Source organism: Myotis daubentonii, chromosome 2, assembly GCF_963259705.1.
Source record: "Myotis daubentonii chromosome 2, mMyoDau2.1, whole genome shotgun sequence".
Lineage (NCBI taxonomy): Eukaryota > Metazoa > Chordata > Mammalia > Chiroptera > Vespertilionidae > Myotis > Myotis daubentonii.
The window spans coordinates 182702535-182726558 of NC_081841.1; the positions used below are offsets into that span (position 1 = coordinate 182702535).

Sequence of the window (24024 nt, forward strand, 5' to 3'; positions counted from 1 at the left end):
GACAGGTTGTTTGGGAGCCATCTGTTTAAAATGGCTGCTGCTTTGCATGTAGCAATGAACTTGAGATCAGTTTTCTGTCTTTCTTCCTGGTAACAGTCTTATTTGGTGTCACAACAGGTGGAAGTTGATGGGTCGAAACTAAATGTGACCAGCACGTGGAACCTGGCTTCACCCTTATTATCTGTCAACGTTGATGGCACTCAGAGGACGATACAGGTGAGTGTTGGGAGGGTTTACCTAGAGGACTGTGTTAAGTCAGAGATCCTTATCAGGGTCTGTGTGGTTAATACTCACAGACATGCTAGGGAAAGCTGCATTTTATTACCGTGTACATTGGATGGTTGGAAACAGTTTTTCTTATTTTAGAGAATCTTGAGTTAATTCTTATTCAGAGAAAACACTGTTTTCCTTTTTCAGGCAACTCAGGAAGGGTAGTGTCTTATATTTTGTTATAGATAACGCATTCTGCATGCTTTTCTAAAACTATTAGATTAGTAGTTTTCCTTGCCATTGTGGATTTTCAGTTGTAAAAGATGACTGATTTTATTATCTTCCTTTTCTGTGTAATTGAAATGTGTAATATCAGATCATCAGAAATATGAGCTATTCATGTTGACTTGCCATAGCATGTTGATACCTTTTAAAAACTGAGTAATCTTTATTTGTTAACCTTTTTTTTACCCCCAATATAAAATTTATTGCATTGAGGAGATGCCTTGAAAACCAGGGTTGATTAAATGTTCTTTGTATTCTGTGACCTCCATTTTAAAGTAGGAAGCTGTGAAAGAGATTCTGCCAAAATTCCTCCAGCTCACCTCATAGTTGAGGTTTAAAGTTCCAAGAAAAAACAAAACCAAACACAATAGAACGTGTGGCTGTCACATGCAAGTAAAAATCATAGGCCCTCCATAGCATTAAAGTCTCACTCTTTTTTTTATGAAAGTGTTTTGACATATTCTTGACTTGATTTTACACAGGAAATAGATTTTTAAAACCTAAAGAAATCAAGAGAATCACAGATAGAGACTGCTCTTCACCAGGCTCATATGTCCCTCTATCTCTATTAGAGACTAGACTGTGCAGCAGAGGATTCCACAACCCCTGCTAAATGGTTAATGACTAAACTAATTTCCAAGCCAGGTTCAACCTATATGTTTCTAAGGAACAGTAAATTCTCAGTAATGAGCCCCATATTTAAAATTTGGTTTTATGACTTGTCCCAGTATATTTTTCTCTCATATTTTCTTTCATATTCTAAGTATGATGTTAAATGCTTTGAGCCCTTGAAAAAAAATCACTGTATAGTTTCGTATCACTTAGATCTAGTTAGTGTGTCTTCTGAATGCATGGTTTTGTTATGCTTGTTTATGTTCCATAGAACATGTTCTGCACTGAAGGTGCTGTGGCTCAGGCATCCATGTGATTTGGCTGGGGGACATAGTCTGACCTCTCTGTAGTGAGTAGAAAGACATACAAAGTTCTCTTGTCCAGATCTTTGTATCCTGATACTTTAAGCATCCTTCTTAATGACTATGTGGATATGTGTCTTAATGTCACTTCTACAAGTAGAGCTCCCAGCTAAATTAACACTGGATATATATTTACAATAATCCCCAGAAGTATTTTTTTGGACCATAGGAATATGGTTCAGTAAATGCATTTTTATTCTTTAAGATTTTGTTTAAGAAAAAAGTTAATGTGAAATAAATGACACTTCAAGGCAGACTCCTTGATTCTTTGGAGAGGTCATTGCTTCCAGCTCAGCGCTCTCCATTGGAAGGAAATCACCTGGGGAAGTGAATGCTATACTGAAAAAAAAAAAAGTCATTTACCTAAAAAATAAAGTAAGGATAATTGTTCCTTATCAGAACAGGTAAATTTTATATACTTTCTGTGGGCATTAGTGTTGATTCTTTTTATCTCCCCAAAATAATAAGGCCCCTATGAAATTACTGTTATCATCAGTGCCTACTGTGTATCAGGTTCAGTTCTAAGCACAGAACTATATTAACTCTTTTCATCATCACAGAAATTGCATGAAGTAGGTACTATTATTTATACTTTTTTGTTAAGTGAAGTAACTGAGGCTCAGAGGAAGTCAAGTGACTTGTTCAAGGACCCACAGGTAATGAGGGTAGAGCCAGGATTTAAATCCAAGCAGTCTTACTGAGGACCTGTGCTGTTACACATCACCCTGTGCTGAGGCAAGCTAAGTAACTGCCCTGTGATTACAAAGCAGGAAGAAGCTGAGCAGAAGTTTGAATCCTGGTAGTGTGACCCCGGACTCTGTGCTTCTAGCCAATATGCCAAGAATACTTTCCAATTTTCCGATAGAGTTCTTGAAATGATAATTTACCTTTCGTTCATGCTTTAAGCCATTGATGCTCAAACTTTAGTGTGCTTCAAAACCAACTAGAAGATTTGTGAAAACTTAAACGACTAGACTGACCCACAGAGTTATTCTGATTTAGTAGGTCTGGCCTACGTGTGCATTTCTAATCAGTTCCTAGGGAGTTTTGACCCTGCTGATGCAGGGTCCACAATTTGAGAGCCACCACTTTAAAACTTTGCGGTCAGAGAATCTGCTGACAAATGATGAGTGAACATGCGGTAAGCAGGAGGCCAAGTCATTTGAAGCCTTGTTAGTTACAGAGTGTCCACCCTGCTTTATCCTTAGCCAGTGGGACTCATGGCAGAATGATGGGCCTTGGGACCCCACCCATGCACAAATTTCGTGCACCAGGCCTTTAGTAGATTTATAAGAACCAGAGGAGAAAGAACTGGTGGCTTCAAAAAGTTTTTTATTTCTCTTTCACCTGCCCTTAAGCATAGGCAGATCTTCAAGGTTCATTCCTAACTCCATTTTTCCTCTATGCTGACCTCCTGGGCTCAGTGCCTCTAAGCAGTTTAGCTACAAAACTACTACTACAGTGTGTTTGGATTTCTCTTGTACTTGTTGATGGTAAATTTGGAGAACAATAGGATGGATATTACCACAGGTATTTCAAGTGATTTTACAGTAAGAACTGCTGGGGGTTTTTTCCCTGGATTTTTGCACCTACATTTAAACTTTTTATTATTAAATGCTTTATCTACACAAAGCAATATGTATTAATCTTGTAAAAGCTAAAGACTAATGCAATGAACCTGTTTTCCTACCATCTAGATTAAAAAAGGAGCCCTAGCTGGTTTAGCTCAGTGGATAGAGTGTCAGCCTGCAGACTGTAGGGTCCCGGGTTCGATTCTGGTCAAGGGCACAATGTAGTGATGATGATATTAATAATAATATATGTGCTGGTGTTTTTCCTCATTTTGTAGTTGGGGAAACTGAGGATTGTAGGGGATAAATTGCTTGCCCTTGGCATTCTGCGATAAATGAAAAAGCCAGAATTTGAACCCAGAAATCTGTGCCCTTAACAATTGCGCTTCATATCCTAGTGAACCTTGGTATCTAGACTTACTTAAGTTTTTCCTGACCGGTGGATTTAAATGGTATCTCTTTGTGGTTTTAACATATATTTCCCTGACTGTTAAAGACAGTGAGCGTTTAAAATATGTTTATTGACAGACCTATTTTGTCTTCTGCAAGATGCCTGTTCATGGTTTTTGCTCATTTTTAAATATTGAATTGTTTGTCTTTGATTCATAAAAGTTCTTTATATTGTGTGAATTATGATCCTTTGTTATTTATATGTGTTTCAAAAAACTTTCCCAGTTTGTAGTTTGTGTTTTTACCTTTTTAAATTACCCAAGTGAAGTTTTAAATCACAGATTTAATATCAGAATTTTCACTCTTTTCCTTTATGGTTTGTGTATTGGATTAAAAACCCTCTTCTACTCCCAAGCTCATAAAGATGTTGCCTATATTTTCTTATAAATCTTTTAAATTGTGGGGGTTTTTTCCACATCTAAATCCTTAATCTCCCTGGGATTGATTTTTGTTTATGCTATAAGATCCAGTTTTACTTTTTAAAATGGATAACCAGTTGTGCCAGCACTACTTAGTCATATTTTTTCTGCCACTTACTTGCTAGCTACCTTCTCACCTTTCCAACCCCAACATTCTTTAAAAGGCTATTGTTTTCTATGAAGTGTTTCTCAATTAAATATAAGCAAAATGCTGATTTTTCCCTTAATATGAAACTCTGCTTTCACAAATTCTTTGCCAATCACTCTCTTTCATTTTTCATTTATCTTTAGGGAATCCTTAGCTACTTAAAAAGTTTGTGTTTTGCAGAACAAGGGTATCAGGTGATAGTTGAGATACAATAAAGCATGTTCATGAAATGGGAGGTGGATTGGGACGCATGCAGGTAGGGAAGTAATGTGAGCTAGTAAGCATGGGAAATAGATTGGAGGAGCCCAGTTATGAATGAAAGGTTAGAGTCTGTGCTTTTCAGTTATCAGTGGAGATACCATTGAAACTTTGTGCAGAGTAAAGTAATGCTAAACAAGTATCTTCTATCCCTTACCCACCCCAGCCCCTGGCAACCACCAGTCTACTTCTGTCTCTATGAATCTGACTACTCTAGGAACCTCATATAAGTGAAATCATGTAGTATTTGTCCCTTTGTGACTGGCTTATTTCTCGTAGCATAATGTGTTTAAGGATTATCCATTTGCAGCACCTATCAGAACTTTCTTCCTTTTTAAGGCTGCATAATATTCCGTTGCATGTATATACCATAATTATTTTATCCATTTATCTGCCAATGGACATTTGGGTTGTTTCAACTTTTTGGCTATTGTGAATAATACTGTTATGAACATGGATGTACAAATATGAGTCCCTAGTTTTCTTCTGAGTATATACCCAGAAGTGGAATTGCCAGTTCATATGGTAATTCTAGTTTAATTTTTTAAAGAACCACTATACTGTTTTCCATAGCAGCTGCACCATTTTACATTCCCACCAGCAATGCACAAGAATTTCAGTTTCTCCACATTTTCACCAGCACTTGTAATTTTCTGGTTGTTGTTGTTTTTATAATAGCTATTTTAATGGGCGTGGAGTGGTATCTGATTCTGGAATGGGATTTATTTAGTTATTGAAAAAGCATTCAGAGTACTTCCCAATATTTGCCCTTCCCCATCTGTTTTATAGAGTAGCCAATTCATTGCATAAATGGAACTTTTTAGTACAAATAGAAGCAACTTTCTTATAATTGTTCTTTCAAACCCATTGTCTCAACTTATTTTTTTCCTCCCCTGTATAATACTATGCAAAATTCTCAGTGTGTAAAGTTGCTACCAGGTCATAAGCAAGCAATAGTCTATTTGGGAGCGAGTGTGTTTAAAAGTCTAGTTCATTATAATGTCAAAACTGGTAAAGCTTCTAGACCAGTGATGGCGAACCTTTTGAGCTCGGCGTGCGTGTCAGCATTTTGAAAAACCCTAACTTAACTCTGGTGCTGTGTCACATATAGAATTTTTTTGGTATTTGCAGCCATAGTAAAACAAAGACTTATATTTTTGATATTTATTTTATCTACTTAAGTGCCATTTAACAAAGAAAAATCAACCAAAAAAATGAGTTCGCGTGTCACCTCTGACACGCGTGTCATAGGTTTGCCATCACTGTTCTAGACTAAGAAGTTTTTATAGGAAAAATGAGAGTTGCTTTCTTCTTTCTTTCTTTACATCCTCTCCCCTGTCTTACCTCTATCTGGGGTCACTCCAGAGTTGCAGTATTGGGGTAAAGATGAGAGGTGCACAGCAGGAAGAACTATGTTGACCCTGGGAGATGTAATGTTATTCATTTTGGGGGGGCTTGACAAATGTCCCAAGCTGGCTAGGGGACACTTATGTAGATTTGGGGGAATGCCTCACCTGCAGAACCCTAATGCCTGTTCTGTCTTTTCCAGCTGCCCCAGCATCCTGCTTTTTATCCTTCCAGGTGTTCCTTTTAGGCAGGGTCTCTCATTGTGCCCCAGCCTGGGTCTCTTCTGCAGGACCAACATGTGAGCCACAGAAGTAGTTATAGGTCCTTGCCTCACCAAATCTACTCTTCTTGTTCTGTCACCAAAAGGATTGCTTATCTTCTCTATGTGTCCCTCAAAATCCAGGCGATACCTGGAAAGCCACGTGATTCTCACGAAACCCCTCTCACATAGCTTAAAGTGTTCAACCATGAATTCTTAGCTTAAGAATTCAACTCCTCCCTCCTTCCCTCCCTTTCTTTCTTCCTTTCCTTTTATTGAATTTATTGGGGTGACATTGGTTAATAAAATTATATCGATTTCAGGTGTACAGTTCTGCAGTACATTATCTGTATGTCGTTTTGTACTAAGGGTATGTTCACCACCCCAAATCAAGTCTCCTTCCATCACCATTTAACCCCTCTTTACCTTCTTCTTCCTCCCACCTCCTTTCCCTCTGGTAATCGCCATATTATTGTCTGTGTTTGAGTTTGTGTGTGTGTGTGTTTATTTGTTTGTTTTTGCTTAATCCCTTCACCTTTTTCACCCAGCCCTGCAACACCTCTCCCCTCTGACAGCTGTCAGTCTGTTCTCTATCTATGAGTCTGTTTCTATTTTGTTTGTTAGTTTATTTTTCATTAGATTCCACATATGAGTGAAACTTATTTTTCTTTGATTGGATTATCTCCCTTTTGAACTTCTTGCATAATCTCTTCAGGTGAAAGATGGGTGATTCCTGGTTTTACAGTTTCTTAGCATGTTTTACCAGGGAGCCTAGTCTAGCATCATTCTTAAGAATAAGTAAACATTTCGTTTTATTGCTGAATTCTTGTAACTACATAAGTAGTAACACTTAATATCTTTATCTGATTAGATAATGGAATACTTGGGGAATACCTTTGCTTTAGGAATTTGCTGTCTATTCATTCAATCAGATCCCATTGTCTACTTATTTTCCTGTTTTTTTATTATTAAATTTTATATTACCCATTAATTTCTTTTAAAAAATTGTATTTGGGCATGTACCATCATTTGGATAATTAATTTTATAGGTTACTAACTCATTTTAATTGTTTTAAACCACCTATTTAAGTTTTTATTTGACCTTGAATTCTCACTGCCTGGTAGAGTTCTTGGCACATGTAGAGACTCCATAACTGTGGATGACAGGATGAATAGGTAGTCATCCTGTATTTTGTAATTTCACAAATAAATCTGTTTTATCCATACCTTAATTTTAAGATTTAGATTTCATTTCTTCTAAGTCTTCACCGAATTAAGCCAGATTCATAAGATGGCCTTCTTGGCCATTTTATCAGTTCTTTCTAATTCCTGCTCTTTCAACATTTGCATATACTCCACTAGATAACGTGGCTGTTTGATCTCTGCAGATGCAGAGTCACTGTAGTTTCTGTGACAGCAAAGAAAAACAAGAGGGCTCCCAAGGACCTGCCCACTGAAGGATCTTATCAAAGTATATTCCTTTCCAGTTGAGTTAATGTCTTTCCTACTTGCCTTCATTAGGTTATAGGTGTAAAGAAAGGCCCACCTCAGGCTATTTCTGATTTCTCTTACTCAGAGGCTCGTGCACACACTGTTCATACTCCCTCTCACCCACGGTCACTAATCATTGTTAGTGACTTCAAGTATAGAGGCAGTGAAGCATCTATTTGAAAGGAGGGTCATATATTTTGAAATAAAGTAATCCTATATAATAAAAGCCTAATATGCTAAGTGTCCAGTCGTCACGTCGGCCATTCAACCTATCAAAGCGTAATATGCAAATGATATGCTAAGGCCGCTTAACTGCTTGCTATGATGTGCTCTGACCACCAGGGGGCAGACAGTTGACCAGTGGCTATGACATGCATGCACTCACCACCAGGGGGCAGACACTCCGATCAGTAGGTTAGCTTGCTGCTGGGTCCAGCCAATCAGGACTGAGTGAGATGGGCTGGACATGCCCTGGAGCCCTCTTGCAGTCCCTCTCTGGCTGGCCAACCTCCTGTGTCCCTCCCTGGCCCCGACTGTGCACTGGTGGGGTCCCTCAGCCTGGCCTGCGCCCTCTCGCAATCCGGGACCCCTCGGGGGATGTCGGAGAGCTGGTTTCAGCCCAATCCCACAGGCCAGGCTGAGGGACCCCACTGGTGCACGAATTCGTGCACTGGGGCTCTAGTCTATAATAATCCTATCTAATAAAAGACATAAAGGGTAATTGACCATACCTTCGCTATGCCTCCCATTGGCTAATCAGCAAGATATGCACATTAACCACCAACCAAGATGGCGGCCAGCAGCCATGCAGCTAAGCGAGCAGGAGGCTTGCTTGCTCCAGTGATGAAGGAAGCCAAGGTTCCCCGCCTGCTGCGGCCTGGCTCTGAGCTCCGAAAGCAACAAAGTTTCAATTATAGAAGCTAAACAAACCCCAGATACCTGCTTTCAGCCAACCATGGCCACGGAGCTGGAGCGAGCAGGACGGCAACAAAGTTTCAATTATAGAAGGTAAATAAATCCCAGAATAAAAAAAAAAAGAAAAGGAAAAAAGGAGAGGCTGGGAGCTTCAGTCGCCGGCCAGGCTGAAAACAGCCCTCAGCCCCTCACCCAGACTGGCCAGGCACCCCAGTGGGGACCCCCTCTCTAAAGGGGGTGTGGCCAGCCTGAAAGCAGCCATCAGCCCCTCACCCAGGCTGGCCAGGCACCCAAGCGGGATTCCCACCCTGATCTGGGACACCCTTCAGGGCAAACCAGCCAGCCCCCACACGTGCACCAGGCCACTATCCTATATAGTAAAAGGGTAATATGCAAACTGACCCTAACAGCAGAAACACTGGGAATGACTAGTCACTATGACACACACTGACCACCAGGGGGCAGACGCCCAATGCAGGAGCTGCCCTCTGGTGGTCAGTGTGCTCCCACATGGGGGAGCTCTGCTCAGCCACAAGCCAGGCTGATGGCTGCCAGTACAGTGGTGGTGGTGGGAGCCTCTCCTGCCTCCTCAGCAGCGCTAAGGATATCCGACTGCAGCTTAGGTCTGCTCCCTGCTGGCAAGTGGACATCTCCCGAGGGCTGCCGGGCTGCCAGAGGGATGTCTGATTGCCAGCTTAGGCCCAGTCCCCCGGGGAGCAGGCCTAAGCCAGCAGGTGGTCATCCCCCGAGGGGTCCCAGACTGCAAGAGGGCATAGGCCGGGCTGAGGGACGCCCCCCACCCCCCCAGTCCACAAATTTTTGTGCACCAGGCCTCTAGTAAAAGTATAATATGCTAATTAGACCAGACAGCCAAATGACCTTCTGGACGTCATTCCAGACATCCTTCCGGATGAAGCCACGTGGCAGGGGCTGAGGCAGAAGTGGTTAGGGGTGATCAGGGAGGCAGGTGAGCAGTTAGGGGCAATCAGGCAGGCAGGCAATCAGTTGGGGTGATCAGGCAGGTCAGGTGAGTGGTTAGGGGCGATCAGGCGGGCAGGCAGGTGACCGGTTAGGACCCAGCGGTCCTGGATTACAAGAGGGTCCAGGCCGAGCTGAGGGACACCTTCCCCCTGTGCACCAATTTTGTGAACCAGGGCTCTAGTTGATAATAAAGAACTGGGGATAGAAACATTGAAACATCTTAAGGATACTTAGTTCCTCTTCAGAATTTTTATAACTTTTTGTCTAGTTCTTTATCTAATAATTAAAACAAGTTTTCCTCAAATATCATCATTCAAAGAAAATAAAATGATAGGATTTCACATTCTTTTTTACCCATTACAATCACTTTTTAATCATTTTCATTACAAATGTAGAGTCCATTAGTAATTATGCTTATTAGATAGATCTTAATGGGATAGGCTGAGAAATAAAAATAATCTGTCATTCTTTTGTGGAAAAATATATTCTGATTTCCAAATTAGCAATTTAAAAAGTTGTGGAATAAAATAGCATTTCTAATAGAAATCTAATATGAGCCAAATATACAATTTTTAAGTTTCTTAGTAGCCAATTTAAGAAAGTAAGAACAGCCCTGGCTGGTTTCTCAGTGGTTAGAGCATCAGCCCATGGACCAAAGGGTTGAGGGTTCAATTTGGGGCAAGGAGGCAACCAGTCGATGTGTTTCTCTCATGTAGATATAACCCTCTCCCTCTCCTTCTCCCCCTCTCCCCCCCCTCTCCCTCTCGCCTCCCCCTCCTCCTTTCCTTCCACTCTAAAAATCAATGGAAAAATAATATCCTTGGGTGAGGATTAAAAAAAAAGTAAGAACAAGTGAAATTAATTTTACTAATCCATTTTATTTAACTCAACTTATTGATGAAACAGTATAAAAATGATTACTGTGATACCAGAATTGACACATGTGCCTGACATGTATACAACAGTAACTTACATAATGGAACAATTAAAGGTAAAATGTAGTCCTACCAAAAAATGAAGTTGTGTTTCACAGAAAAATGTATTACACTGCTTCTGTATTTAAATTAACTAAAATTAAATAAAATAGAAAATCTAGTTTAGTAATAGTTTCACACAACAAATCTTTTTTATTTCCTTCTCAACACTTTAATTATATTATACAGGCAGGAAATCATTCTATTTTTTAAAACTAGTACTAATTTTTGTTAAGCTTCTAAATGAAAATTTTGAAAGGTTGTCAACTAGATGAGAAATTCTTCGGGGTTTTTTTAGTGCTCCCACATGTGTTAATTACAGTTTTGGGTTTTATCTTTTAAAATTAGAAGTAGATGAATTACACTTATTTTTTAACAGAAGAGGGATTTTCTGTGTTCTGTACATGTTGAACTCACTGTTTTCTTCATACACCCTAGCACCTTCTCAGTGTGGAGCATGCTGAATGAATAGAACTTTTTTTTTAATTACTGTGACTATTCCTGTGAAGTATTTTTTTTTTTTACACTTGAAAGAGGCTCTTCAATTTTACTTTGAATAACTCAAATAGTTTTCATTTCTTACAACGTAATTTGTCTGCTTGGGTTTAATATATTGCTTCTTGTTAGCATTTTACACACTAGATTTTCACTTTGCGCAGTCATGTTGTTTGAACATTTGCAAGCAGAGCCGACTAACTGCTATTGGCCTGTTTCTTTGTGTGGAATGATTTCTTCCATCCACCTGCTCACAGCAGGTTGTCCACAGGCCTGAAGAGTAGCTAACTACTTTTGAAAATATCTTGAGATCCTGCTAAGGTCTAACAATTTCTGCATTTGTGTGCTGTGAAGCTATTCATGGTGTACCTTTGAAGCCTGTTTTCTTTTTATTTCTCATATTCCTGTTTAAATATTTTCAAGAGAAGATAATTTTATTATAAATAACAGTACAAAGCTGATTACAGCACGATTGCATTCTACACTGAATAGGTCATTGATATTCAACTAAGTGGAACTAATTTTCTATGTTCAAGCAGACAAATTTGGAATAGTGTCCCAGGAACCTCATGTTATTTACTACAGAATACCAGATTAAATGGGTTACTTGTGAATTGGTTGCAGTGTTACATAGGTTTTATAACATGATAACTTAAAATGTTCAGTAGACCCATAAGGAATATTATGTAAGAACATGAATATGATAGAAGAGATGTTACTGTGCTTGCAGACTGCATAACTATCTGTGATATATTTGCAAATGCTTGTCCACACAGAATTTGAATAAAGTTTTAAAATTTAATCATAATTTCTGTGTTTGAAGAAAATGAATTTTCACATCCCTTGAAAGAAAAAGTGAAATTAAAAATAAGCTATTTCCTTTTTTTCAGCTTTTAAAATAACTCCCACAATCTCTGAGAACTAGTTTTAATCCTAGTAAATATGTATAGAAGTTAAAATAAGTATTTTAATTAGAATATTAAAGTAGCTTATGCTTTTGATTTGAAAGTAATCATCTTATGCTTTTAGTTCCAAAAGAAATGTTTTCCATGTTTTTTAGATACTTCTCCCTACCTCCACCCCTTTAGAATTAGCTGTTATTTTGTGCTATATGCATGTGATTACTCTGAAGACATCAATGCAATATGAAACCATCCATTTAGGATGTATAGGATACATAAATATATAACTTAGAATAAGTAGGGGTTGGTATTTTTTCTAAAGAAGTAGGAAATGAAAGAGTAATTATTAACCATCTTTTCATGTTCCTGAAAACATCAATTACAGTTACACATCTTAGAAACAAGCCCACCAGCAGAACAGAAATAACTCCTTTCACTAGGCTTCAAAAACTTTCATCACCATTTAACAGCTGGGATGTAAGTACAACTATAATTTAAAATTTAATTTTGATGCAAATCTACCTGCTTTTGTAATATAGTCCTAGCAGTTTTCTTGTCTCTGGTGGCATTTCTTTTATGATTTGGCATTGCTTTTAAATTTTTAATATAATAGAAAAATGTCTTTCTGAATCCCTCCCCACTCCACACATCTATCTGTTAACTAGGGAATGATCTTTAGTAGCTGCCAGAAGAAGAGAATTTTGAATAGTGTAAACACTGATTGTAGTAAACATGGAAAATAATACCAGCAGCTGCACTGGAGACCGATAAGACAAATCCCACAGTAATGGCCTTTAAAACGTATTATCAGGTTGGAAATCAGTGAGGGGAAAAAGAAAACTATTACTATTTCTTCCTCTTACTGTTCAGTGAGATTACTCTTTAAAAGGTGAAATTGCCTTTGATTTTATTATCTTAGGGAGAATTTTTAGAACATTTGATTTTTGTGTGTGAATGCTTTTGCTTTTTTTTTTTAGTGAGTAATTTTGCTAATTTTATATGAATTGATTTAACATTTGTTAAATTATGTGAATAATTTAACAAATGTTAAAATTATTATCTTAAAGTCTTCTAAAAAATTATTTTCTTTAAAGAAAAGAGACAGTATATTTTGTAGCTGTTGGAGCAGACTATCAAAATAAGAAAAGAAGGAAATGTTTATCTAGCTATGAAGTGCCACTTAAAATAGAAAAAAGGGTAAAATATTTGGAGGAAATATTTTAGTAAGGATGAAATATATTTCATGAAAATAAAAGCCTTAATTTTTACATTATTTTACTTTTTGCTATTAGCTTATCAAATGGTCTGTTCATATTTGTCTTGGCGTGCTTCAGATTTCTTGTAGGCATTTGAGTATTTTGTTCTTGGCGGATCCAAAACCTAATTGTCTTAATCCTAGACTACGGAAAAAGTGTATGTTCCTGTTTCCTATATAACAGCAAATTCCAGTTTTGAATGAAATTTTGTTTTCCTATTTTCTATTACATCAATCCTATTGCTGAGATATGTTAGGTTTTGGGATCTCTCCTTCTTTCCCTCTCTCCCTCTCTCCCTCACCCCTTTTCTCCCTCTCTCCCTAATCAAGTATATAGATTCCAGTAGTGTGGTGTGTGGGGGGCGGAGAAGCTGATAGCTATTATGTATATAATTGTAGCCTGCTTTAAACTGAATTTAAGGGCAACTTATTTGGTACTTATATCTATGGTTTGCATATTCATTGATAAAATTTAATTGTGTTTTTAATGTTAAAATATGTTTTAAAACCTATTATTTTATGTATTATAAAATTTTATTTGCCTGGGTATCATTCTAATCCTGTAGGGTAAGGAAAAGGAACTATTTATATTTTTAGTGTCCCTTACATAGAAAGTAATGTCAAGTATGACCTATACAATATTCCAGATCAGAAATTTTTAACCTTTTTAATCTCATGGCACACATAAAGTAATTACTAAAATTCTGCGGCACACCAAAAAATATATTTTTTCCCTTTGATTTTAGAGAGAGAGGAGGGGGAGAGAGAAACATCAGTTGGTTGCCTCCCCCACATGCCCTGACTGAGTATCCAACCCACAACCTGGGTATGTGCCTTGACTGATAATCAAACCTGCTACCTTTTAGTGTATGGACAATGCTCCAACCAACCAAGCCACACCAGCCAAACAAAAAAAAGTAGGTATAATTTTGATTCATTCACACCAGACAGCTATTGTTGTGTTGTCTGTTGTCAATTTTTTTTGTCAATCTAGGGAAAAGAGGTCAGTGCCCTGACTAATTGCATGTCTTAAAAATTCTTGTGACATGGCGGTTTGAAATCGCTGCTCTTGATTCTGGAGATACAACAGTGACCAAGACTTATGTGGGGACAGGGGGGTGTAGATACCAAACATTTAAATACATAAAAAAGGTAATATGAGTATTGAGAAGGTTGATGAAGACTATAAAATAGGATAATTCCTAGAAAATGACTAGAGGAGATAGGGAGGGTAGGAAGTCCTGTCTGAATATTGATTTGAGACCTATAAGGAGAAGAAGGAAGCTATGCAAAAATCTAGGGGACGGGGGGAGTCCCATGTAGAAGGAATGGCAAGTGCAAAAGCCCTGGGACAGGAAAATACTTGGTTTGTGTGCAGGTCAGAAGGAAGGCCAATGTCTTGAGTATAGTTAAGAGAGTGGAAAAAGATAGGCAGGGACCAGGTGACATAGCATCTTGGTAGGCCAAAGAATTTTGTGTGTTTTTATTCCAGTTCCTATGTGAAGCTTTTGAAGAGTTTGAATAGAAGAATAATATGATGTGATTTAAAATTACTGCTGTGAGGAGGATGAATCACAGGGGATGAGTGGTGGAGACAGAGAAATTGTTTATGTGACCATTGCAGTCTTTCAGGGAGAAGTCCAGCTCACTGTCTGTTGTTGTAAGGCTCAAAAGTTGAGTGGTTATTACCTTTTCAGTGGTTGGAAAAAGTTAAAAGAAAAATAATGTTTTATGACACATGAAAAGCATATGAGATTCAAATTTCAGTCTGTAAATACAGATTTACCAGAACATGGCCACGTCCATTCGTGTTTATCTTGTCTATGGCTGCTTTTGCAATTTTTGTTGGAAGTGGAACCTTACTGCCCAGCAGTTCAGTGGCATAGCAGTGGGAAAGTATATTATGATATTTTTTGTGTGCTCAGGACCAACATTGAAATTTTTCTGTTGGTCCCTCAACCACCACAGTTCCAGCAGCATCTTTTAAACCTCAATGCAAAAGCAGGGGAAATGTCCGTATTTAAAAATCCATTTAACTGTTCCTAACCTTTCATTGGAAGTGATTAAACTGCAGCATAATGTTATGCTAAAGGCAAATATCAAGAGAAGAATCTAACAAAATTCTGTAAATGCCTTTCCAAGTGCCAAATAGGTTCAAGTGAAATCACATGCCTGTGGATCGATGTTGGTATTTGGCAGTAATGTCTGTGGAAAAAGACATTTTCAAAGATGAAATATGTAAAATCTCATTAAAAGTGACATTGAAGTATTACAGAAAAATTGTGCTTAGTTATATTTTGAATGTTACCAAAAATTGTGAAAATTTGTTTTCTCTCTTGTTATCTAAGTAGCTACATAATATCCTCAATTTTGCCTTTGGGCTTAAAAAGCCTAAAATGTTTAGTAGATGGCTCTTTGCAGAGAGTTTTCCAACCCTTGACTTAGATGAAGGTGGTAGCAGTGGGGATGGTAAAAGTGAACTGATTTGACATATATTTAGGCAGGAAGGCACAAAAGATTGACAGTTGGATTAGATACTGGTTGTAAAGAAAGTTAAAGAATTAAGGGTGAACAACAGAATGAATGAATAGTAATATTTACGGAGATGGGAAACCTCAGGGAGGTGCAGCTTGGGAAGACAAATCAAGAATTCTGTGTGGACCTTGTAGATTTAATATGTGCATTAGCTATCCAGGTATTGATGTTCAGTTAACAGTTAACTGAGTCTTTAACTCAAAGGACAGATGGTAGTTGGAAACAAATGTGATATACATAAGCTAGGTTTTTTCTTCTAAAAACCATAGATCTGCCACATACAAAAGAATAAAATTGGGCACGTCGTACACTATATATAAAAATGAACTCAAAGTGGATTAAAGGTCTAAATATAAGATCTAAAACTATAAAACTCATGCCCTAACCGGTTTGGCTCAGTGGATAGAGCGTCGGCTGCAAACTCAAGGGTCCCAGGTTCGATTCCGGTCAAGGGCATGTACCTTGGTTGCAGGCACATCCCCAGTAGGGAGTGTGCAGGAGGCAGCTGATCGATGCTTCTCTCTCATTGATGTTTCTAACTCTCTATCCCTCTCCCTTCCTCTCTGTAAAAAAATCAATAAAATATAAAATAAATAAATGAATAACCTATAAAACTCCTAGAAGAGAATGTAAGCAGAAAGCTTCTTGACATTGACTTAAGAATGATTCTTTGGATCAAAGTCATAGGCAACAAAAACAAATAGAGACAGATGGGATGACAACAAACTTAAAAACTTTGTGCATCGAAGGATATAATTAACAGTGAAAAGGCATCCTATTGAATGGGAGAAAATATTACAAATTATGTATCTGATAAGGAGTTAATATCCAGAATATATAAGGAATTCCTAAACTTAACAAAAACAAAACAACAACAACAACAAAAACATAACCTAATTAAAAAATGGCCAAAGGACTTGAATGGGCATTTCTCCAGTGATCTTGTACAAATGGACAACAAGCATGTAAGTAGATGCTTAGCATGCTAATCATCTGAGAAGTGCAAGTCAAAACTACAATGAGATACCACCTCACACCCATTAGGATGGCTACTAACAAGTGTTTGTGAGAACACAGAGAAATTAGAACCTTTGTACAACTGGTATGGAAAACAGTATGGGGGTGGTCCTCAAAGAAATTGTGCAGCCATATGATCCAGTAATCCCATTTCTAGGTATACACTGAGTGGCCAGATTATTATGACCACCTGACGTTTGTAGGCAAATTAGCTATAATTTTGCGCTGAAGTTGCTAGAGGGTCAGACCATTATAAATAGGGAAGCAGGTTGTTTACCACGACAGTAGAAGTGATTTTTTTCTGACACGAAAAGACAAATACTGTATGAACCCACTTATATAAGGTATCTAAAGTCGTCCAATTCATAGAAACACAAAGTATAATGGTAGTTGCCAGAATCCTTGATTCAGTGTGGGCTTGTTTCTCAAGTTTTGGTCTGACAAAATGTTTCACATGGAATATTGCAAAGAATTCCTATTGTATCTGTTAATTAGGCACCAAGGTAACGTCTGCTTCTTGAAATTTTGTCAGATGATTCCTCCAAAGATGTCTCATAAAAAGAAGCACCAGATCTGGCTTTTGCTTGAGCAGGTCCAAGAAGCCTGAGGATAGCTTCCCTTTCCTGGACAACCTTATCTAATGCGCCCTGGAATCCACTACTTTTCCTAACCACTCCAACTTGGCATCGGCGATCTTTGCCACTTGGCCTCCTGCTCTAGAGTTGGAAGCATGGTTTTGTTTTTGTTTTTATAATAGGACATACCGAAGTTTATGTACATATTCATTGCTTTTGTTCTTAAGTGCCAACAAGTTTATGAAGCTCCAGTTTTCACTTTTTTCCCCTCTAATTCTTGGGTCATCAAAAATTTATTCTAGTACTTTTCTTGACAAAGTGGTATAAAATAATTTGCTCTGGTGAAAAGATGTGATATTTGGCGTATTCTTAGGCAACAAACTAAGAGAAAACCTGCAACCTGTGCTAGCTGGGGCCAGAGTTATTGACAGCCCAGAAGTCTTTGGGGCGACTGAGAGTCTTCTGCAAAGAATGCCCAAAATGCACCAATATATTTCCTGTCTCTATAGATTTGCCTATTCTGGACATTTCATGTCAACTGGAATCATATCACATGTGGTCCTTTGTGCCTGGCTTCTGTTGTAGCATGTATCAGCACTTCACTCCTTTTTATGGCCAAATAATATTCCATTGCTGTTTTGTTTATCAGTCTCTGGACACGAGTTATTTGGCTATTAGGAATAATGCTGCTATGAGCATGAGTTATTTAGCTATTAGGAATAATGCTGGTATGAGCATTCAGGTACACATTTTTGTGAGTTCATTTTATACCTCTTTTTCTCCCCCTAGTGTCTTTCAAGAGAAGCAGGTGGAAACATGAGCATTCAATTTCTCGGCACAGTGGTAAGTATGAAAGAATTATTACATTGTATATTCTCCTGATCTTCAGAGGGAAAAAATGTGTTCAATTAGTTTTAGCCCATGTATTTGAACTTGGCTTCATCATGATTTTATTTTGCTATTAAATGAGATGTCTTTGTATAAGAAATGGGTTCTTTAATGTGTTAGAGAAATTTCCATGACAGACTACTTTTAGCAATTTCTTATTAAAGAGAAAATAGTTTTTTAAAAATATTTTAGTTTGTTAAGTATTTCAAGTGCTTTATTTTTCTACTGGGTATTTTCATCATAAAAAGAAGAACACTTATTATATAAAGATGCTTTAGAAAATAGTGACATTGGTGGGGTTTTTTGCTTACTTTTCCATCTGCCTTTCTACATTAGGCCATTTTAGGTCCACATTTCTAATGAGATTGAACCGTAGTATTTGTATCTTAATTTTTTTCACTTGTGATCCTATTAATAATTTTTCATATTGCTATAAAATATCAGCATTGTTTTACTAGTAATGAAGCTGTAGTTAACATTCTGATAAGTAGATGTGACATATTTTATTTTTCATGAATCCCATTGCTTAGTATTTTAGTTACCCCTCATTTTTGCTATTATGATTGGTGTTCTAATGCACAACTTCATGTGTTTGCTTTTTTGACATTTTGAATTATTTTCAAATATTTATAAAATATTTTCAAAAATGTATAAGATACTTTTTTTTCTAAATTGAGTCAAAACCATGAATAATTTTATGGGTTAGTGATTTCATATCTCTTCTAAAAGGAACCCATCATATTTATAATATCACTTTGCACTCTCACTAGTATTAGTTATAATTTTCAAAAGTATTTAACTCTATCAGGTGAAAAGAATTTACTTTATAGTTATTACTTTTTACTTTAACTTCATATGTTAGTAGTATTAGATATAATTTTCAAAATAATTTTATTGTTAAAAAAGGTACCCTATTATAATTAGCATATCTCTGTTTATGGCTGTTGTATTTTAATATTTCTCCATGTATTCATTTACTAGGTATCATTTATAGCCTTTAAAATGTCTGTTCATGTGCTTTGGGTACTTTGTTCAGGTTCTAAATTCACTTTGGAGTGTTTCCATTAGCTCTGTGAGTTTATCAAGGACATCAGAGGAGAGGCCTGTGGCTTGGATTAAAAAAAAAAAAAAGTAGTGATTTTGCAGCCATTGAAGTAGGAAGGATGTTAATAATAATGTGAATTTATAGTTTATATATGTGTAGAGGTGTAGTGAAGTTTATGTATAATAGTATATGTATATATACTTGCTCTGTGTAATGTAAATTTTAAGTCTTGCACCTAAGATTTGTGGTTTCTTGTTTTTCTTATTAAGAAAGTAATGCATACTTTTTCATCTTTCATATATTGTTTATATATTATTTTTTTCCTTTTAATTGAATTTAATGGGGTGACACTAGTTAACAAAATTATACAGGTTTCAGGCGCACAATTCTACAACAAATCATCTATACACTGTATTGTGTGTTCACTGCCCCAAGGCAAGTCTCTGTCCATCACCATTTACCCCTACTATACCCTTCTCCACCTCCCTCCTAGAGGTATTTGTTATTAACAATAGATATATTCTTCCAGAAATATAGTTACACATTTTTAAATACAACAATAAATCATGTATGCCCTTCCAGGTCATTACATAAAGATCTATGTCATTCTTTTGAATGGTTACCTAGAATTACATTATGTGGCAGTTTTCCTGTTCCCAGCTAAGTGCCCATGCTAAGCTATCTCTGCTACTTGATCTCCCTCATTGGATTCTAATAGGTTACTTACTACTCAGAGTTCATGTATTGAAAACTAAGTTCTTGCTCCGTACAGCCTGCAAAAAAACAGTTTCTCCTGCAATATTTTTCTCTCAGAAAATGTCAACTTGAGGTAAAACCTTGAATTTTTCTTGATTTGTGTTTTTCTTCTACTGCCTTCATCATATCTTATGTGAATTATTGCAGCAGCCAAAGCCTTCCCACCTTAACCACCGGTCAGTCTATTATTACTATAGCGTTAATGTGATCCTTTTAAAATATGAAGCAAGTCAGTTGGCCTTGTTGCTGTTCTTCAAGCCTGCTGGGCACATGCCTAAGGGTCTCCTCATTTGCCTTTTCTCTGCCAGGACTATCTGCCGCCTGATATCTGCATAGTAGGTTCCCTCCCTTTCTTCAAGCCTTTACACATGAGCCACCTCCTCCTAGTGACACTCTTTAAACTTATGACCACTCTTTCCCACATTTTATTTCTCCTTTCCTCCACTTTATTCTTTTTTAGCATTATGACTATTTGACATATTTTACTTTTAAAAACTTATTTATTATCTGTCTCCCCCACTTGAATGAAATAAGCTCCATGAGCATAGGGCTTTTTGTCTGTTTTATTAATCACTCTATACCTAATGCTCAGAACAGGGCTTTAGTGTATAGCAAGCATTCAGCACATACTCGTATTTGTCAAATGAATAAATGAAACTGACAAGCATGGGGCCAAAATATTGGATGTGAAAAGGAAATGTGAAGGAAGCAAATATAGAAACAAATGAAGAAAAAGAAAAAAGTAGGGGAGGTTTGGGACCTTAGAGATTAATCCTCTTCCTCAGATAAGGAAACTATGCATCAGAAAAGGTCCTTGTGGGCATTTGATGTGGAAAAAGGGGGAAAAAAGTAACTTGTTTGACTTAAGGTTGCACATCTATAGTGGGTGGTGGTAGAGCAAAGAAGGGTACTTACATTTCTCAGCTCTCAGATCAGTGCTCATCCCATCAGCAGATGTGTTTTACCTTTATTCCTTTTATGCACTTCAGGCACCGAAAACAAAAAATACACACACACACACACACACACACACACACTGGTATATACCACCTTACTTCAGTCACCTGAAACATACTACAAAAAAATCACACACACATATATTAGTATAGACCACCTAAACAGCCAACAAAAAGTCACCTGAACATAAAGGAAAAGAGGAAAGGAGATTTTATGTATTTAACACTACCCTCCTCCTCTAGTAAATGATAGATCACTTGTTAACAAATCCCAAAGTGTCTGTGTCCACTTTGTTTATATAGTTTACATAGAGAAGGAATGTCAATTTCTAGAGTAATTATTCTAAAATTCCACAACATAGATTTTGGAGTGCTAGTGTAGTTTGTTATGATGTATTTTTCTATGTGTATTATTAGAAATATTAGATCAGTCTGGAAGAGGGAAAGGAAGGGTGGGACTGTTACAACAAATACAAAGTGAATTCTAGCCAGCATGTGCTGCTTCAGTTCAAATTATCTATATACTAATAGATACAATTTCCAGGACTCGCGGGTCAGGAATAGCAATAGCACGTCACGTGGTAAAGGCAAGACTCCCCAGTACACATTTGTCTTCGTGAGAAACCTTGTAGAATTTTCTATATAAGTTGAGTTGTTTTGAATATTGAAAATACCCTTTGGTGCTCAAAGAAAAGTTTAATTTTAACCTAAAGTTCAGAAATATTACTGTTTCTTTTTTTAAAAATAAATTTTATTGATTTTTTACAGAGAGGAAGAGAAAGGGATAGTTAGAAACATCGATGAGAGAGAAACATCGATCAGCTGCCTCCTGCACACCCCACACTGGGGATGTGCCTGCAACCAAGGTACACGCCCTTGACCGGAATCGAACCTGGAACCCTTGAGTCCGCAGGCCGACGCTCTATCCACTGAGCCAAACCAGTCAGGGCAGAAATATTACTGTTTCAACTTAGAGATGTTACAGTCTTAATAATTTCAGTGATTTTTACTCACACTGAATTTTTAAAAATGCCAATTTGTTATTTTCATTTCCAGTAAAACAAATCTCATTACATTTTCAAATTTTGGTTTCTCCTTTCTGTTATGCTCTTTGAACTTTATTTAAAACTAGAGGCCAAGCGGGGGGGTCCCTCAGCCTAGCCTGCACCCTCTCCAATCTGGGAGCCCTCGGAGGATGTCCAACTGCCAGTTTAGGCCCAATCCCTCTCACAATCCAGGACCGTTGGCTCCTAACCTCTCACCTGCTTGCCTGCCTGATCACACCTAACCACTCTGCCTGCCTGCCTGATGCCCCTAACTGCTCCCCTGACTGCCTGATCTCCCCTAACTGCCTCTGCCTGCCTGCCTGATCTCCCCTAACCTCTCTGCCTGCCTGCCTGCCTGATTACACCTAACTGCTTCCCTGCCTGCCTGATCTCCCCTAACCGCCTCTACCTGCTGGCCTGATCGCCCTTAACGGCCCCCCCCCCACCAGCCTTGTCGCCCCTAACTGCCCTCCCCTGCCGGCCAGGTCCCCCCTAACCACCTCTGCCTTGGCCCCCACCACCGTGGCTTTGTCCAGAAGGATGTCCAGATAGATGTCCGGAGGACATCCAGTTAATTAGCATATTACCCTTTTATTAGTGTAGATTATCAGGTAGTATTAACTAATTACATCTGTGAAGACAGTATTTCCAAATAAAGTCACATTCTAAAATTCTGGGTGGACATGAATTTTTGAATGACACTGTTTAATCAGGTACACAATCTATATAAGCATAAAAGCATATTTGACATTTATGAAAAGTTAAAAAGTACTCAGGCAATTTACTTAAAATATATTTGATAAACAGGATACTCTTCCATAAGTCTGTACCTTAATATGTAATATACCTGATTTGAGTGCTTCCATTTATTTTTCAAAGCATTTTTATACTTGTTATCATCACCTATGTGATTGGTGTTATGAAGTCCAAACTCAAAACATGCTGAAACACCCATGAAGCTATGCCTAAATTTTGGAGCACAATAGTGAGCATACGACTCAGCTATGTTAATAGCTGGTAGAATCAGAATGCAAAACCAGGTCTCTCTGACTTTAAGTCAAGCTATTAACCATCAGAGGGCCTTAAAAACACACTGCTTTACTGTATAATTCGGGAGCTCTTTGTAGTAACTGCTGAGAACAACTGTCTTTCCAGCTCAGGATGCTCTGACAAAATACCATAGACTGGGTGGTTTAAACAACAGGCATTTATTTTCCATAGTTCTGAAGGCTAAGTTCAAGATCAAAGTGGCAGCAGATTCCTGGTGAGGGCTCTCTTACTGGCCTGCAGTTGGCCACCTTGTAGCCATGATCCTCACAAACAGTTTCATCTTCCTTCCTCTTTTACAAGGGCAATAATCCCACTATGAGGGCCCACTCTCATGTCCTCATGTAAGCCTCACCACCCCCAAAGCCCCCGCCTCCAAATGCCATCACATAGGGGCTCAGGGCTTCAGCATATGCATTTTGTGGGGCACAGACGTTTAGTCCATAATACACACTTTCTTGGTAAACTACTATATATCAGAATTTTCCCAGAACCTACGTCTATTTCACTGTAAGTTGTCTGGGTTCTGTTTGTTTTGTTTTGTTTCCATGTTTTTGGTGAAGTTGTGAGCTTGTGTACATCAGATAGTATAACATAAACTTACACACACACACGACAAATGGAAGCAGTCCAGTGTTTTACTTAACCAGAATTCCTTATCTGAACTGTGCTTCACAAAAAGGATGCATGTTTTGTTATTATTTAAAGAATGCAAAAGTTAACATTTTATTCCATTGTTTATATTTAATTTTTATAATACCATTATTTTTAAAGCACAGTACTATTACACCAAACATATCTCAGTAAGACTTTTTTTTCTTGTAGAAACAATGCATATTGCCTGAAAAAGAAAATAAGCTTAGACTACATTGAACAGCTTCTTCAGAGCTGTGCTGTTGGCACTTACCCAAGGACTCTTGAGGAACTATCAAATTATATGTCTCTGAAGCTTAGCCAGAGATCTTAATGAAACCAAATCATGCTGAATTTCTTAAAGCTAATTTAAATCTCAAATTATACATTTTAAATTAAGTTTTTATTGATAATAAATATACTTTACTTGTTATTAGCCTAGAAAGCTTGAGTGATAATATCAGTAGAATAAACATGTTTTACGAAGATTTACCATTAAGAATGTTATTAATATGACCCTTGATACACTAGCACAATTAGATTTCAAAGTAAGCATTTACGAAGTAACAGCGATTAATGACAACCATCGAAA

General features: G+C 37.6%; 1 protein-coding gene and 1 pseudogene across 3 annotated transcripts in view; one reads left to right on the forward strand and one right to left on the reverse strand.

The window, feature by feature from the left end:
• The window catches only part of PCCA (propionyl-CoA carboxylase subunit alpha), a 382460-nt gene that overhangs the window by 305253 nt on the left and 53183 nt on the right, over window positions 1-24024 (forward strand). For 2 of the 3 annotated variants that reach the window (XM_059685039.1, XM_059685041.1), the window contains exons 20-21: window positions 118-216; window positions 17851-17904. In XM_059685039.1, coding sequence (XP_059541022.1) covers window positions 118-216; window positions 17851-17904 — 153 coding nt within the window. The remainder of the gene's footprint in view (window positions 1-117; window positions 217-17850; window positions 17905-24024) is intronic. The other variant, XM_059685040.1, reaches the window with a different exon arrangement.
• Window positions 17015-17825, reverse strand: LOC132225919 (large ribosomal subunit protein uL29m-like; annotated as a pseudogene).